This window comes from Anser anser (assembly GCF_964211835.1).
Source record: "Anser anser genome assembly, chromosome: 5".
NCBI lineage: Eukaryota > Metazoa > Chordata > Aves > Anseriformes > Anatidae > Anser > Anser anser.
The window spans coordinates 33,430,940-33,449,617 of NC_139725.1; the positions used below are offsets into that span (position 1 = coordinate 33,430,940).

The 18,678-nt window shown below is 40.6% G+C and overlaps 1 protein-coding gene across 1 annotated transcript in view; it reads left to right on the top strand.

Moving 5' to 3' along the window:
* The window catches only part of LTK (leukocyte receptor tyrosine kinase), a 96,286-nt gene that overhangs the window by 39,854 nt on the left and 37,754 nt on the right, over positions 1 to 18,678 (top strand). The window contains exons 2-9 of the mRNA XM_083840266.1: positions 593 to 706; positions 4,430 to 4,585; positions 5,249 to 5,471; positions 12,144 to 12,283; positions 14,198 to 14,335; positions 15,238 to 15,390; positions 16,526 to 16,626; positions 18,448 to 18,614. Coding sequence (XP_083696392.1) covers positions 593 to 706; positions 4,430 to 4,585; positions 5,249 to 5,471; positions 12,144 to 12,283; positions 14,198 to 14,335; positions 15,238 to 15,390; positions 16,526 to 16,626; positions 18,448 to 18,614 — 1,192 coding nt within the window. The remainder of the gene's footprint in view (positions 1 to 592; positions 707 to 4,429; positions 4,586 to 5,248; positions 5,472 to 12,143; positions 12,284 to 14,197; positions 14,336 to 15,237; positions 15,391 to 16,525; positions 16,627 to 18,447; positions 18,615 to 18,678) is intronic.

The following is an 18,678-nucleotide window of genomic DNA, read 5'->3' on the forward strand; positions in this document are numbered from 1 at the left end:
GTGATGCAAAGGTTTCATCAGTGTTAGTTTCAGATGTGGCATTGCTCTTGTGTGCTGAAGATGAGAGCACTTACGCAGGTCCTGCCAGAAGACTGCTGCTAAATCTGAGTCACATATTCTGTAGATAGCATGTATTTTACAGTTGAATTCTTCTTCCATTGCATTAGAGCAATAAGTCTTGGACTGTGAACTTCAAAGGGTATTTCTCCATGACAGTGGAAGAAGTATTAAGTTAGAACATCTTCTCTCTATGCAAGCAGATAGCTCCAAAGTTCTGTATTTCTCCTGTGCATGCATTTCCAGAATAAAGGGTGTAGTCATTGGCAAGCAACTGTGTGCTTGCCGTTCAGATGTACTGTTGTTACGACACAGGTGCTGCTGGAATACAGTGTGTCTTTAGGGGTTATATACTGATAAAAACAAGGGTGGATAAAGAGTTGTAAAGATTAAATATAGATACTGTATATTTAACAGAGCCCCATTATAGTAAGGTAAATAAATCTGTTGAATACATGTTTAGGTTTAAAGGTATGGGAGCATAGTTTTGTGTAAAAACATCCAACTCTCCCTTGTTGTTTTTGTTTTGTTATAGTTGTTGTCTTCTGTGCTGGATCACATGAAGAAAGCTCTTCTTCACCAAATCCACCTCAGAAGCTCTCCCTGATAAGAAATAGCATGGTGTCATTGCATCAGCCTTCTAAACCAGGTACCACAAATCCTGTTCCTCACATCCTCCTTGTTTCTACTTCTGAAAGCGCAAGATGCTGGCAGTCACAAGGACCCTTCACCAGAAAGCTGTGCCACTGGGCTTCTGACTGGAAATGGGCCAATAACTCAAAGTCCAGTGTAACCTTAAAGGAATCCCTCACTTCCTTATTAAAAATTAATAATAATAATAATATCTTCTCCATCAGCACAGTGAAATCCACCACATTTGGGTTTGGGAGTTCTTTAAACAATTCTAATTAGTGGAGCTGGTGTCTAGCAACTGTAGACCAAAGTAGCTTTACTGATACAGAATTAAGTATTTTTTTTCAACTAGAATTTTCTTTTTCTATGTATTTTAAAAGTCCACTGAGCTGGACAAAATGCTTGTGGGATGAATTTGATCTTACTGTGTTGTTGGGATAAATTGAGCAAATGCCACACTTCATAAACACCCAAGGGGAAGGAGCCAGTTGCCATCTGTGGTCTGGAAATGTGGGGATTGAAGTGACACCTTTCCATTTAGGGAAATAATCACAGAATCATTTCAGTTGGAAGGGACATCTTCAGATCATCTGGTCCAACCTGCCTGCCGCTCAAGCAGGGTCACCTTCAGCAGGTTGCCCATGACTACTTCCAGTTGTGTTCTGAGTATGTCTGCAGATGGAGAATGCAAAACTACGTTTTCTTGTGTTCCAATTCAGTTTCCTGATTTTTAATTTGTGCTTATAGCCTGTTGTCCTGTCATTGGGTAGTACTGAGAAGTGTCTGGCTTCCTCTTCGTTCACTCCTATCAGGTGTTTATGCACATTGATAAAGTCCCCGAGCCTTCTCTTCTCCAGGCTGAACAGCTCCAGCTCAGTCAGCCTCTCCTCACATATACTTCAGTCCCTCAGTCATCTTTGTGGGCCTATGCTGGACTTGTTCGAGCAAATCTTTATCTTTCTTGGGCAGTGTAGCCTAGAGCTGGACAACGCACTTCGGATGTGGCCTCATCAGTGCTGAGTTCAGAAGAAGGATCACCTCCCTCAATCTGCTGGCAATGCTTTTCCTAATGCAGCCCAGAAGGCTGTTTGTTGGCCTTCTTGAGTCACAAGGGTGCATTGTTGGCTCATGGACAGCTTGTTCTTACCAGGTCCACAATGTTCTAGATGCTAATTAATTCTTTAAAGTGTGAACCACCTTCCTGACATTCTCTATGATTGTTCATGAGATTTCTTCAATTTAAGCTTTTTCAGATCACACTTGTAATACCTGAAAATATCTTCTTGGCTGATTGTAGTAATACAGATATATTTCTGTCTTAAATTTTTCCTTCTCATTTCTGTCACAGCTTGCTTTTCTGGGGTCCTGCATTTGGAGTTCCCCACTTTCACAGGTGCTAAGCAAAGTTGGATACGAGACATCTGAAAGGTGGTGCACAGTAGCATTAGAGGTTGCAGCTTCTGGTATTCTCTTATGCTGCGGTCACGTGAGTGTACCCAGTTCTTTTGCACTGTGATTTATGCTGAACATTAGCTTCTTGGTGATAGATCTTTTCATTGCAATGCAATGCATGCGGTCTATTGCCAAAAATTCAGAGGCCATTTTCAGCAGATATCAACAACTTCCCTGATTTATTTCAAACTCTTCTTATGTGGGCATTCAGATCCTCTCAGGCCATAGGGTTGTGGCAGAGGCATTATACAGTCCAGAGTTGTTTTTGAAGGAGAATGTTGTGTTTACTTACTTGAGCTGTATACTGCTTTGTTATGTGAGGCACATTCTAAGGATTAAGTCTGCATTGGTACAGTCCTTCCTACTGCAAGTGGGGATACTGTTAAGATTACTTTGTCATAAATATTAGTTTCAATAATAAATTAAATATATGTTAAATATATATACAAATAATTTTTTTTCTTTTCCAGGCTCCCATATCGCTCTCTTGCACTGTCATGCTGGTGAGAGACAAATTGTTTTCTGAGTTTTTTGACCAATCAGATTTTAACTGATAAAAATATTACTACTACTGCCAATAACTCTGTGGGTACTGAGCTAACCTGTCAAACTTTAATAAATATAAACAATATAGCAAATCTCTCTTTGTCTCAAACAAGCACAGAGTTTCTGATCTGCTATTGAGATCCCTAAAGGTATTTTAATGGATCATCACACCATAGCCTGAGAGTGCGCACAGACATCTTTCTCTAGATCCACCAAAGCCGGGAGAGTGGCTGGTGTCCTCCTTCCTGTGCCCTGCTGGAAGTAAACGCTGCACACACGTATGCACAGGCACAATTTGCTACTTCAGCTTCTTGTGGTTTGCATTTAAAAATGATGGGCTGAACCATGCTGTAGACCTTTGCTAAGCTGTATGGATTTGGTGGGGTGGGCTGAGAAGCTCTTCAGGTGATTGTCCCAGCTGGTAGGTTGAGAAAGGCAATAACCTCCAGCAGTGAGCTGTTGAGACAGGGCTGGGGACCATGCAGAGGAACTGGAAGAGAATGTGTGTGTTCAGGTGGGAGATCACAGCCTGTTCCAAGCCCCAGTGATATGCAACCATAACTCCCATGTTTCTCGTATGCACACTGGGTGGTGTGCATAAAAACATAGTTATAGGTAACTTTAAAAATTAGGAAAACTTGTCTACTTTGTCTGTTGCAATCAAAAGGTGCCTTTTCCCCTGTGGCAGCTTCCATTTCACTTTTTTTTTTTTTTTCCTGAAAGTTTAGTTAGAGTAAAGCCAATCTTCTGGAGGCTTTTTTTTTTTTTTTTTTATTTCTGGCCCCCTTGTGTTGCCTGTGCAACAACCAGTTCTTGTTATATACCTGACCTTAATTCTGTTTTTAATACCTGTCTTTTCTTCTCCCCAGGAGTAGGGCTACCGAAGGGATAAGGTTGTGTCATTTATGTGTGCAAGGTCTGAATACTCTCTGAATGTCAGGATCCCAAATATGAATGTTTACACTCTTACTGTTTCTCATATGGCCTGGGGGTCCTCAAATTATTACTGTGACATTATTATTAGTACTGAAAATAAATATAATGCAAGTTAATATCAGCTTACCATATCTATTCAGCTCCAATCTGTGCGGGAGAGCTTTGTGCAGCTAACATCCCTTCGGGGAGCTTATATTAGATTGATGAGAGAACAGTGAATTACTTGTCTGGTTTATAATATGCTGATTATGAAAAATTCTGGCTAGGATGATCTAGTGTTCTCAGTGCTGCAAATGGGCTCTGGAGTTTGTTAGGAGGGCATCTATCCTGCTGGAGGAAAGCAAAACTGCTAGGAAAAAAAAAAAAGGAAAAAAAATAAAGCTTTCATTGCTCAGCTATTTTGCTTGAGACCCTAGAGTTTTCTTTGTTCCTCTCTGCCAAAATGCTAAATCCATACATTTTCAGTATCCCTGCTGCACTAGTTGTTATTCCCATTCAGGATTTTATGTACATGTGGGCAGACCATCCACTAATGTAAATTCACTCTTGATACTGGTAGGAAGATGCTGATTTACAGCTGCCAAGATTTTGCAGAGTTGTTTTTCTCTCAGTCATGTTCCTTCACCTGCCCACTGCGGAAACTGTTTTTACTGCACAAGGTAAACTTCTTTCTTCCCTTCAGTTCTTCCATTTCTTGGGACAGAGAGCCCTCATACACTGTATATCTGCTCATTCATGTCCCCACATAAGCCCTGCCTTTTTAAATGGGAAAAGCCTCAATGAAAGCTTTTGTTTCTCATAACAGAAATCTCTTGTATCATCGGCTCAAGCTGCTCATGGGTGACGTCAACAGACAGTTTTGGAAAACCAGACTGGGTGTTATCTTCGGTTGGTGTCCTGGTGTCTCAGGACAGGCAGCAGCTGCTTCTGGAAAACAGTTCCTCCCGTGGAGATGTTGAAGGTAGGCAGAGTTACAATTCCCGCCCCCCCCCGACTGGACACCTGCTTTCTCCCAGCACCAGTAATAGCTGTGGGCAGCAGCAACTGGAGTTGTCAGGCTGAAACCTTGCTTACACATCACTAAAAATACTGCCATATGCTGCTTCTGGTTTGCAGCTCGTAGGTGCATTGTCTGTGCCCAAGAGAATCAGTCACTAAGAGCCATATCATGAATATTACCTGTATGTGTACTGCTTGGGTTGTATACACATGTACCCTGTATGCAGCCAGGCCCTTTATATACTCCCTTTGTGTCTCCCTGTTTTAGCATAAGCTACTTTTGCTTAGAGACTGGAGTTTTCTCAGGAAACTCAATCCTTTACAAGCCAGGGCTGGTTCCTCATGATTGCTGTCTGACTTGCAAAGTCTTTGGCTTTTGTTTTGTTGGATGTCTTCACTCTGCTTTGTTTGGTTTCTTCTCTTCTCATTCATTCTGTCACTTCTTTACGTATTTCCCTCACTTTTACTTCAGTCTTCTCTTCTTTCTGTTATTTTCTTTTTTTATGCATAGTCCTCTGCTTCCTTCTTGTGACTTCTTTCCTCAAACTCATTATCCATTTGCTTATTATTATTGCTCTTCCATCCACACTGTGTGTCTCTTTTCTTTTGTTTTTTTTCCTCACAGGGGACATTTTCCTCCTGAACACCAGTAGGCTACCAGATAGATGTGAGTTCAGCCTACATAGCCCCATCCTGCCTGGGAGCGTGGACTCTTGCTTGCTGGAACTGGCCATATATTCACAGGATGCTGTTCCTCTCCTCCAGAGGTTCACAGCTGAAATCAGATATGTGGACACAAACAGAAATATAATAATTTCTCTGAGAGTTGGTCATGAGGAGGATGCCGGGTAAGATAATTAATTTGCAGCTGTTTAGACTTTGAATTGCAGGGTAGGATGGAGTCCCTCCAGGCCACTGTTTATCAATGTCTTCTTCCTTCTTGAGATCATTACTTCTGTTAGAGCAGAAAATAGAAGAATTGTTAGGACTGAAGTGTGCAGCTTCCTGACAGGATGTCTGTAATAGACCCAGGTTTTGTGTGTCGCTTTTGCAAAGAACACTCCTGATGAGAAGTCATTCTTCCTCCCTTGCAATAAGAAGAGTCAAGAGTGGTAGGCTCTTGCACTGATGCTGGGACTATGGATTTAAAGTGCACTCAGTCCAACAGCTGCCTTGGCAAAGTGACTGATATCTCTAAGTATTCAAGAGGTCCTGTCTTTGGGAGCTTAAGGGTCACATTTTGAGGTAGGCCTAACTCTGTCTCTTTTGTAATGTCTGTCCTTCTGTCTGGTAAGCTCAGGAGCATCCTCTTTTGCTTCATCTGTAAAGTCCAGAGAGGTGAAAAGCAAAGGTTAGAGGTGAGAAGAGGTGAAAACAAACAAAAAAAAAAATAAAAATCAGCAACCCTGGATCTTGTCCTGTGTTTTCTACTCTTTGATCTTCCCCAAATTTTATTTTTTTAATTCCTGAATGTAGCAGAATGCAGTAAGGAGGAGAAATGGGTAAAGGGAATGAATCACAACAGGAAAAGGAGAAAAGTCCACGTGGCATCTGATTTTGCCATTTTCCATGTGCTTGTTTTTTCCTTTGCTGCAATCTGCCTTGTGAGAACCTGGGTCAGGCACACAACAGAGCTCTTTATTTCCATCACCTGACTGACTCCCATAGAGAACTTAAGCAATAGATCCCAGTTCTTGTTTTCTTTGAATTCTTTGGCACTCCCCAGGCTGCCATGGAGATCTGCAGCCAAGACTTCTGGTCAGCTGAAGAACGCAGAGTTTGACTAAAAAAACTTACTCTCTCTCAGATCCCTCTCTCGCTCCTACTTTTAGCTATTGCTCACTTCCTTCCTGGCTACTCCTTCCCCTTCTTTTTACCTGTTTCACAAGGAATCTGTTACATTTTCTGGGATCAGTTTCTAACGTCCTTTTTCACCTATAACTGTCCTTTCTGCTTTAAATATTTGACAAGCCTGTACTTGCCTAAGCAAATGCAACCACAGTTCTCCCATATTAACTCATAAAATACCCTTCTGATGTACCTAGCTGCCCAGAGCAGGCTTTGATCACAGTCATTGCAGCGTCTCTGGAATGAATCATAGACGTTATTAAAGAGCTTATTTGGGCACAACAAAACAAATTTGCATAAAATTATCATCTGTCTAAATGATGACATTTGGACATACTAGAATGGAGTTAGCTTTGCTAGAAGTCGATATGACCATTGGTATTATTTTTCCTAGTGGGTGGAAATGAAGCACTGGTAAATCCAGTGGCTTCAGTTTCAAGAATTCAGAGGTGGAAGGTGACTGAGTACTGTTTTAAACAAAGATAGAAAGAAGGGGAAGGAACAAAGACAGAATAGAGCTATTAGGAACTATTTTAGGACAAATATCCTTCTTTTACCCCTTCTTTATGGGGCAGCTCTTTAAAATCTCTGCACAATTCCAGAAAAATCTGTGTGCAGGCAGAACAAAATTTATTTCTACACAGTGTTTGGGCTGGTTCTTACATTGTTTCTGTGATTAAGATTTTAACAGTATTGGTTGTTAAGAACAGAGACCATCCCGAAGCATTCCCACTTTCCAGAGGGAGTGGAAGTTCTACAAGCTTTTGTGTGTTATCCAATAACAGCTGCACAATTTGGAGCAGAACAAGGAGGTCAATGAGGAAATGATCTTGAGATAGATGCCTATGTGTAGTATGTATTTTAATTGTTAATTACTACCGAGATACTATCTTGAAATCGGAGTAGAAATGTAGAAATAGAAAAAAGAAATAGGTGGCACTTTTTCAGACAATCAGGCACTCCAGAAAATCCTGCTCCAGTCCCTTCTGTCACCTCATTTCCCAGATCAAGCTACACTTCGTTATGAATTCCAGTTGCACCAGCTCACTTCAGTGAACTGTCCTCTTTCTGGTTCCAGAAATCTGTTGGTTGTGTTTCCTACTTCAGGGTTCATCAGCTACACAGTTCTCAAAAGCTTAAGAGATATGTCACTCATGAGAAAAATTTGCTCTCCTGTCCACCTTACTAATTGCTAGGTTTTATCAATAAATCTGTTGTGTTGACACTGCCACTCATTTTTTTTCACAAATGTACTGTAGTGAAAGAAAAAAAAACCAGAAATTCAGGTACCAACTCCTCTGGACAAGTAGGACAAGCTCATATTATTTATTATATATCACACCTATACCACATGGGTATTCTCAGTTACTCTGTTAAAGGGAGAACTACTGGGGAAGTGAGGTGTTTGGAATTCTATATATTTACAGAAATATGTATAAAATTATGTTTCTCATGATCTCAATGGAGATCAAACATCAAGAGTCTGTATTTTTGCTTGCAGGTCCAAGCCTTCTTCATCTGGCACTTGGCTCAAAGCTGTCTTCACTTTGTTATGGTTATGGCTGTGGTGCCTGTTCAGATCACAGTTAATGTCTTTCTGACTACTTTGCTTATCCCACTTTTTCCCTTTTTATCATGCAGAGCCAAAAACTAGTCACAGCTGAAAATTCTTCTGAGTCCTGTGTGGTTTTGTTTTGAATGGTTTCACATCCTTGTTTTTGTATTTGACCGCAATTATTTCAGTGTTGTCAGCCAAAATTGTTTTAATAAGAAGCTTGTTTCTTTCAGCTCTAAATACTCAAACATTAATGAAAATAAAAAAGAATTATTTGGGGCAGGGATAATCTTTTCCCTTTTCATGGTAGAGTGTGATCAATAAGCCAGGTTTATTTTGTTCTCTTTTCTTTCTGAATCTGAATTATAAAGCAATGGCCATGGTAGTCTTGGTAGACCAAAAAACAAGTTCAAAACCACATGCACAAGTGGGTTGTCAGTTAGCCAACCACACAAAAGGATTATTACTTAGTTTGTCCTGTGTTCCCCCAATGCCACCTGGTTTTTTTTGGGGTGGTGGTGCTGAAATGCCCTGCCAGCTTCTGAGACACTTGTAGAAACTTACCATCTCTGAGACTTCCATTCTACTAATCTGGATATTATCATTGACAAAAGCTATTTAACTTGTGCTCTCATCAATAGAAGAATTGCCATAAAGCTGATCTGAATGTCTAGAAACACCTAAGGTCATTTGGTATTAGTTAGGTGTCCAACTACATAAGCCTTTGAAAGGGAATAGTCTGGTAAGCATCCTCAGAAAATGCCTAATACATACTGACAACAAGCACAGCCATTTAAATTTAAAAATGCAGCTACAAAAGGAGAGACTGCCCAGCTGCTATATATGACTGATTTTGAACATTGACCTGGGACTATGATATACTGCCCTTCATGCTTGTGTTGAAAGTGCACCCCAAAATATACTGGGCCAAGTAAGAAAGATCTTGACCCTCTAGATGGTTGGTAAGAGCAGGAGTTGCAGATGTTTACTCTTCTCTCATCTATTTATTTTTGCATACAATGACTGGATTTATTTTTTTTTTTTCACAAAATGGATGTTTGTGAAGATTTTTGAGCTATATGTGGAAAAGCAAAGTAAAGCTTCTAATTTACGTGTTCACTGGCTGAGCCTTGAAGCAGTTGGAATACCTTTCTGCAATAACTTGTGTAGTGAAACCCCCAGTTCAGAAAAGGTTTCAGCTTTCCTATTAGGCTTTTTGAATTTGTCACTTTTAAGAAATTGTTGTTCTTAATATTAAAGCAGTCTTAAAATGCATGGTCAGTTACCTATGTTGGAGATGGAAAGTCATGGCACAGAAAAGATTGGTGAGGATGGGGAAAGACTTGTTTAGCAGAGGACATAGAGGCTAGTGAAAATCAAACATTGAAATTATAGGTTTGCAGGGTGAATCTTGAATCCTCTTGCCTTAAGCATCAGGTTGCTTGCAACTCCAAACGTTTTATCTATGCAAATTTCTCAAAATAATGTCAGACTCTGACAACCCTTCTATACATGCAGAGCAGTTTTAACATCTGTATTTAGAAGAGTAATATTACCTTGTTAGTTGAGATCTGGCTTGACATAAAATCAATAGTAAAGATATTGCCAAGCTTGGCTTATCTGAAACCCTGCTGCAATGATCCATCTTCTGCTAGATCTACAATGGGCTTTGTTCCTGATTCCATTAAGAAAATTAAGTTGGCTCTGACTAGCCCCTGTTTGGATACTGGGACAGAGCAAAGAGGGTGTAATTATTTACAATATTAGAAATCTTGCTGCAGTTGTATCTTGAGGTGGAGGATTTTTCTGGGGGGGATTCCTTGATGATGACAAGACCTCAGTGTTCTGGGTGATGGAAAGCTACTTGTCATTTTTTGTGGTCTCTGGATGCTTTAAAGCTTTTCCAATGGCAGTATAAACAGAGTAAAATTTCAGAATTTCAGTACTAGAGATCTTTCCGTGCAGAACTGGAATGTTTCATGGGACCTTAGGGTTCTGACTCAAAGCTGCTGCCATTTCACACAAGTAGTGGTTTAAGATACTGGCCTTGCTCCTCTACCAGAGGCTACAGTTCTCCTAGCTAAGATGGCAGAATGGACGGTTCATATGTCTCAGGTGTAACATTTCAGAGATTGCTTTATTGACTTAGATCATCAGTGGGTTTACTTTATTTTGATATACCAGGGTATAAATTGCAAGATCCCATGTGGCCCATGTGCAAGATCCCATGTGCAAGATCCCATGGGCCATGTATGTGGCCCATAAACCATGTACGATTAAGTGTAGCAGCTAAAGAAGTTGTTGTCTTCAGCTGTGGGGTAGTAATCTCTGTAGTTGTTACCAATAAACGTAACACTGGTTATGAATCAGAGGCTGGGTGCTATGGGTTCCTGAACTCAAGGGTGCAATAACGTTGGTGCTACAGTGGTGTCTCAGCGGGGTTGGAGCTTAGTGGCAGTAGTAGAACGATGCCTCAGTGCTTAAAAGGCCTAGCATGCTTAATAAGTAGATTCAAAAGATTTAGAAACTGTCCTTATCTTCAGTGGCTTGTTTAACCAATTTGTTTAAGGCCCATTGATTTCTGTGGCAAAGTGGATGCAATGGTGTGATGAACAAAGCTTTGTTGTGGAGCAGAAATGATACGGTTCTGGGTCAGTGCTGAATGCTCTTGGATGTTGTGCCACAGCACGGCAGGGGGGATATATTTTTGTGTCTCAGTGCTGGGTATTCCTAAAGATGTACTGTAATGCAAAATGAAAAAAAAAAAAAAAAGTCATTCTCCTTTGCTGGGTAGTAGAGATAATGCAGTTGTGGTTCAGGACTGGAAGTTTCTGAAGCTGAATTAAATTATATTGAACTAACGAATATGATATGATGGGACAGGAAACAGGAAAAAACAGGGTCACCTTGATAAGAGGAGCTCAGCCTCAGTTGACTTTAGGGTATCTGTGGGTTTTTATGTGTGTGTACAAGAGTGATAGTGGAACATAAGGGGTGGCCATAGAAGGGGGAGTAAGGAATTCTCCCCAGAAGAAGGGTGTATAGCTGGTTGTGATGGAATGACTGATTAAGGTGACTAAGCAGTTACAAGCAAAAGTGAAGAAGGTGAAAAATAATTTAAGTTGCTTTAATTTTTTGTGCAAGTTGTCAATCAGGTGGTCTGCGATTTTCACATTGTGTCCAGTAGATATCTGGTTGTTGTCGTCCAGAAGTTGCCTTCTAATCTGTTTCTGGTACGGGGTGAGGGCAGATGATCATTCCATGGCAGCTGAAAGCATTTCCTAAATGAAAAAATAATACCAGGAGCAGAGCAACATACTTAGTAACATATCTTGACACTGGGGGGGGGACTCCTTCCAGCTAGCGGTGCCTCCTTCTCACCCTGCTGGCACTGCCTTAGTGACACTCATCCAGGGTGCCAGCAGCAACATCAGCAGCATGTGGGTTATAGATAAATGTATCTGTCCGGTACTCTTTTCAGAAGAGAGCTCATAGCAGGGATTCCTCTGTTCCTATCCTTTTACAACCTCTTTACAAAAGTGTTTTAAATGTGTTTTATTTTCCTGCTACCACGAAGTGGAAGGGCAGGGTGGTTTTCTTTGTTGCTTTGTTGTTTTTTGTTTGATTGTTTTGTTTGTTTCTTTGTTTGTTTGTTTAAAAAAATGTTAGGAATCTTGTATTTTTTTTATTTTTATTTTATTGACACCTGGGTACCCTGACTCCTGTCAAACTGATTTGAGTGAGGTACTTCGAAAATTCTCATTAGGTGTCTCTGTCTAGCTTTCAATGTCTAACAACCATCCTTAAAATTAGAGTATGTGGCACAATCTTTTTCTGAACTGCCACAAGGGCACTACAGTTGAGAAACCTTTGCTGTCTAGGAGTTACAGCATTTGTTCTGTGGGGAAATGCAAATTGCAACAATAGGATATGAGGCCAGGATAACTGAATATGAGCTTCTTAGGCTGAGTATCAATTGTTTTAAATGAACACCTGTTTGTTTATTGATCCTTTCCCATCTGAATACCATTGCTTGTATTTGGTACAGCATAGAATCTATGCTAGATGGACTCCAGCATGCTCTGTGTAGATCTGATAGCTCTTTGTTGTATTCTAGGATGAAATGGAAATCCGTGATGGCCCAGGTTGGCCGTATAGAAAGACCTTTTAAAATCACCTTGCTGTATTCAAACTGTGGAGCACAAGAGGTCGGACTGCTGGCAGTGGGCTCCTTGCAACTCAGAAACTGCTTTCATGGTATGTTGCGATGCAGTCAGGTTTGGAATAACCAAATGCAATGAGAAGAGAGAGCAGCATACTCAGCGAAACTGATCAGCGTGAGCAGAGTCGGTCAGATAGGATATATGTGAAAACTGAGTCACATCTAGAGTATCTGGCAGTGCTTACCTGTCAAGAGTTATATTTGCATGTGTTTTATGTGTGTACACACGTGTACATGTGCTCAGAAGGAAGAGTTGAAGTCCAAAATCGTAGAACTGCTTTTCAGGTTTGCTTTGCATGATATTTGTATGAGAAAGTAACAGGGTTCATGCGATATCCAGCAACAGGGATGGAGAAAATATCTGCCTAGATTATTTTGGTATTTACTATTTTTCTCCCTTAAATAGTAGTTGTAATAGTATCCTGTGTCACTGAAGGCTTTTCCATACTGGGGCTTCATCTTCCAAGTTTATAAAGAAAAGAAACATTGATCTGCAGTCTGTGGCATCTGTTTGCTACTGCCAGGCTGAGAACTTCTGTCCAAAATGAAAATAATTAGAATGTAATTATTTTCTCCAAAATACCAAGTGCTCAGCTCAGAAATGCTCAGTTTTACCTGGTATTTTCAATTCTGTTGCCAATGTCATGCAAATGATCCTCAGTACCTGCGCAGAACCCTGCTAATGTCATTTAGGCTTCTTGGAAGTCTGTTGGTGCAGGCAGCTTGCAGGTTGGAGACGTAATCATCTCCACTTCCTGGTTTTCATCCATTAATATAATGCTATTGCTTCTGTTTTGCAGACACTGTAGAAATATCTTTGAATGTAAATGTGAAATCTAAAAAGCTTCAATTGTTAAAGGAGAATACTGGTTTCACAGAGCTGTTTCATTATATATCATGAGACTGGTTTTGAGCATAAGAGAGATTTAATTTTACTGCAGTCGATCTTTTGATTTAACAAATTGTAAATTTTAATGCAATGTTTTTGACAGTCGTGGAGTTTTTGAGGGGATGCATACAGCCTGAAGCACTATGCTTAACCTCCAAACAGTCCCTAAATAAGCTGGCACGTACCCAGCACAACACAGTGCCATGAAGAAATACTGTTTCAGGTGTCCTTCTCTCTACCTTCTAGGATTGGTTCTCTAAGTTTTGCATTATTTCCAGAGCAGTAACAATCCTGGCAGAACTTCTGCGCAGAGCTCTGCTAAACAGGAGCAGGTGCAGAAGAGACCAGCACATGCCTGCAGGTCCACAACTGATCTGTGCGCACGCACATCCACAGGACAGGCCGGCTACACTGAGTCATGATTTCAGGAAGTATCTGACTTAAAAATTGTATTTAAACCAGTTGCTGGGTACCTGTGCAGTCAGTTAAACACTCCTGGAGCGTAGTTGACTAGGCTAGTTAAAGTGCATGAGTAAAGGTCCTACACACTGAGCCGGACTGCCAGGCTGGATGCCACAAAGCCAGTGCAGAAATGTGCAAGCAGCACAAATATTAGTTAAGCCTGACTCTCAACAGGGCATAACAATGTGTCCATCAGGACCGGAGCTAAGCGGGTATCACTACCTCCAGCAGCAGAGTGTCATGCAGCCTGCCAAAGCTGTCTGATAGATGCGCAGTCACATGTGCAGAACCAAGGAACATACTATGGTAGGAAGATGCAGGATCCTTAGTAAAAGTAAAATAAAAATTTGATTATCTGAAGATAGCACAAACACAGCAAAAGACAGTGTGTGCATGAAAGAAAAAAGAACGATGAATTTGGTCTCCGTGAGAGCCGAGACAATCTGGGAATCTCATGATACTTACCTCATCAGGTAAGTATTTTTTTTATCACCCAGAGGACACTTTCTGAGCTCATACATGTGAAGGCTGATACATATGAAGGAACATATACATTCTTCCAGCTCATCTCTGAGTTTCATTCTCCTTTTTCCTTTAGATAAAGAAAATCAAGATCTTTCTATATATGACAAAGGTTCAGCTTTCCCTTGCCTTCATGGAGGCTGTGTTAGCCACCTACAAATCTGTGAATTCATCAGTGATTGCCCTGCCAAAGAAGTGGAAGGAGTGAGGTGTGGTGAGTATGTGGCATGGCACTTCATGGGAACCTTCATCCCATTAGAACAAACAATTTAGAACAATATGTTAAATTGATTCCATCTCTACCTTAATTCAGTACTTTTCCTCCTGAAATAATTTAGCCTATTTTCATTAATTTGATGTTAGATTTCTATTAAAAAAAATTACTCCATATAGGATAAATTTTATTTATTTATTTTTATTTAATATCGCAGTAACTAGTTCAGCGACCTGCCTTTCATATTTGTAAATCTTATTTAAATATCTGCAGCTGGGTGAGAAATTCCTTATGGACCCGAGGTCTGAACCTCCCTTTGAGGAAACCTCCCCAATCAGGAAGGCACTGATCGTTATTCTCATGCCAATCACCAACACAATCAGTCATAAATATGCCCCTCCCAGATCCCCATTCAGAGCTCATCTTGCATATCACTACAAAAAAATCCCCTGACTAAGTATAAGTACATGTAATGCTAAGAAACATCATTTAGCTTTTTTGCAAGTATGGTGGCAGAGATCTAGAATAATCTACTGATTGGCCACCTTTCACTGAACACAGAAACCCTTGTAATGTCTGCGATTTCGTATACAGCAGAGTCTTTAAATATTTATGGAGTGATTTGCCATTCTAGATTGCAGGAGCTGCTGTTTTCCATAGTATCTAGAGCAGGACAGAGCTGTAAAGTGTCAAATATCTCCAGTAACAAAAAGTGTTGACTTCCTGATGGTGTCTGTGGAAATAAACAACTGAGACCTATTAATATTTTAACATTGAAAAACACGGTGGCATAAATGGGGTAGCTTGGAGAACCATAATGAATTTTGACTTTTGTTGCAGTTTGTCTTTTTCCATAATCAGGTTTCTCCTGTTTTCCTAGTTTTTCTTGTTCTCCATTGTAGATAGTCTCCCAGAGGGCTCACATTGCTCTTTTGAAGAGGGTCCATGTGGCTGGACACTGAATGAAACTGCAGCATCTCCTTGGTCTATTAGGGGCTTTACTGAAATGATTCAAGGTCATTCATTTGTAGGGTCTACCTTGCAAACCACTGAAGGTAGGTTCCTCATAGTTCTCTCTCAGTATGCCTGTGTGTGTATGTGTGCGTGCATGTGTACAACAGTCTTCAACTTAGGTGTTTTTTTGATTAGTTTAAAACTTTTTGCACCACCCCTTTCTGAATCAGATTTAGCATCGGTATTATCTAGACTAATTTTAAATGTAGCTAAAATTAATTTTTGATCATTCAGAACTTAATATGAAATGTTCTGCAGCAAAGCTAATATGAATCTGTAGGAGTCTAGGATTTGTCTTCACCTTTAAAAAGAATTACATGATGATTTTACTCTTCTCCATATATACCTCTTCTCTCCATGCTCTTATGAGCTATGCAATTGCAGTGTACTTCAGCAGCAACATGATAGCTGCTGCATCACAAAGTAAAAATTGATGAAGAGAACTAAGCAACTTGTAGAAACACAAATCTTCTGGAGACTCTTGTCGGATTCTGGCAGTAGGTTAGAAGGAGCATCACATGTAAATCTATCCCAAGACCAAGTGATAATACATATTCTATGCTGTAGAATACCACAGGGAAAAAAATAAATATATATATATATTCCCAGAACCATCAGCTTGCTAAATAAGGATGGAGGCCAGACTCTCACATGTTCAGGTTTGAAGTCACAAGTGTTCAGCATAGCTGAGTTTTTCGTTTACATTTCCCTGTCAAAGTGAAGGGCATCCATATGATTGTCCTGTTTGTCTCTTGAGGGCTTGTTTAAACTGTTCCTATGAACAAAGACCACAACTAAGCAATTCCAGTGCACAGTTTGTCTCAGCAAGTCATTGATGAAAATGGTGTAAGAATAATGGTTGATCAAAGAGCACAGTGTAGATTGCTCAGAACCCTTGTATGGGAATGTACTTGAGTGGTTTCTGAGGTTTATGCACTCATGTTCCAGGGAAGGGTTTGGGAAGTTTCTTTTTGTGCTGCTGAAATCTACAGTGAATGTTCATTGTATCTCATGGTAATAAATGTGCTCTCAAGACATGTTTCTACCATGCTCTCCTACTTACACTGTGCTTCAGCACAATGATGTTAGTTTTTCAAGAGGGTTTTATGCTGTCTTTTTATAAAGCAAAACATTGTCTTTTTTCTTTTTTTTTCTAATTCACTTTTCTGTTCAAAGGACACTTCCTCCATCTGCGAGCAGAGAGCAATCACACAAGTGGTATGGCCAAGGCTTACAGTACCAGTTTACCAGCAAGTATTGCCACTGAAGATTACCAGGTATATTGCTCTGTCTAAGCACTTCTGTGTAGGTAGTCCTCAGGCTGCACACTGTTTGTGTAATATGCCTGTTCTCCCTGTGCCTCTGCCCAATGTCTAAAACACTGGAAAGCAGAAGAGCAGACTCTACTGCCTAGCTCACTACTTGTAGAACACCAGAAAAGAGACATGAGGGGCATTCCCAGTAAGTAAAAGCAGGATTGTCAAATCAACTCCTAGATATGGAAAACTCCCTTGCTTGGTTGTACTGACCATTCCTCTGAAGTGAACCCAGCACCTGAATTGTGTGGGGTGTCTTTGGTTTATAGGAGAGGGAGTTCACTATCTGAGTGTGTTGAGCCATTCAGTATACATGCTGATGAGACTTTTTAAATTCTGTACCACTTTGCTAGGAATTAACAAACTTGACAGCTTCCCTGAGAATAGGAGCATGCAGTTTGCGGGGCATTAGACCTTCCAGGAATAGATGGAGCCAATAAACTTCTGTTCATGTTCTTCAGAAATTTCAGAACATGAAGGCAACCTGGCATGTATAAAATCACGTATCCTGCCTTCAGCCCAGATCCCTACGAAGTATAAGGAGAGCTTCAAGATGCTGTAATTAAAAATATTAAATAATACTGAACTCATAACACTTAGGAAAATTAAGTTGCAAGTTTGAGTTGGAGTCCAGCCGTGCTAGGGGAAAACAGAAAGCTTTGATGCCTCCTAATTAGAGCTGGCAACAGAAAAACAGTGCAGGTGCCAAAAATGTAGCTTCAGCATTTATATTTGTTTATAAATTCAGGTCAAGTTTGCTGGGTAGTTCCAACAAAATAAAATGTGCTTGGAGCTAGGTTTACACAACCAGGAGCAGTTACTGTCGGTTATGGGTGTCATACAGGAGATCCAGAACCGTTCTTTCTTTCATTGACAAAGATTTGAATGCACATTTCAGGAGCAAGGAACTTCTCTTGGTTGTGTACATGCATGCATATGCTCCCTCTCTTGCTGGTGTTCTCAGCAGCTGAGTGCTCACAGCAGCAGTGGAAATGGCAGTTCTCTCTTGATCTGCAGCAAAATGGCAGTGGCTGCCTCACAGAGAGAAAGAGTTCTGCTTAAAATACTCTTCGACCTGGTGACCAAGTTGCTTACCTGCCATATGGGCGCTATGGTTCAGATGGTGTCTGTGACTTGGAGCAAGTATATAGACTAGAGTTTTCTGTCTGTGGAGGCAGCCTAATTGCTCATTTCCTGAGCATTTGAGGCAGGGCATCGCTCCCTTTACAGTGGTTTTGTGCCAAGTAGTGCCTGGGTATGGACTGAGCCACATCAGTGCAACATGTTAGCATGGGTGATTAAAATGGAAAACCTTAAAAGAAGTAAACTGTTTCAACACCTTTGACAGGAAACTTTAGGCCAGTGGGAATACTGAGGAGGAATGTGTTTAGGATTTCTTTTCTGCAATAATCCAGCTCTAGAAGAAGTATTTAATGATAGAGCATTTCTTGAGTTTAAGCCTGTGTTCCTCTGCTCTACTGCCTGTTGCTCCTGAAGGAGGTAACAGTCACCCAGATGATGTCTGAGGCCATTAATATAGACATTAGCGTTTGCAGAACAGCTGCCCAACAGGAATGTCAGTTAGGGTCTCCACTGAGAAAATTCTGTACCAGGAACAGTGATGAGTCACACAAAAGCATTGGTGGCCTTGCTGTGTCTTATTAAACAGTTTGACTCAGGATCAAATGTTTGGTGTCTCAAATCCCTAAGGAGGGGAGTAATAAATACTGCTCCCTTCTTATCAGAGGATATCATTCTTTTTCTGTTCTTCCTCTATTACAGATCCAGTTCTCAGTGCATGTTTTTGGCAGCTACAATGGTACTGTCTCCTTCTCTGTCAGGGAAGAGATAAAAGGAGCTCCAATAATCTTGCCAATGTGGGAAAGAGCAGGGAGCTGGAGTGATCACTGGTTTCTCGTGACTTTACCAATGCCAGTGCTTCAAAACCGGTAAGAACACCATCAGCAGCACCCAGGGATATCCCTATGGGTTTAGTAAATTATTAGTGTCTTA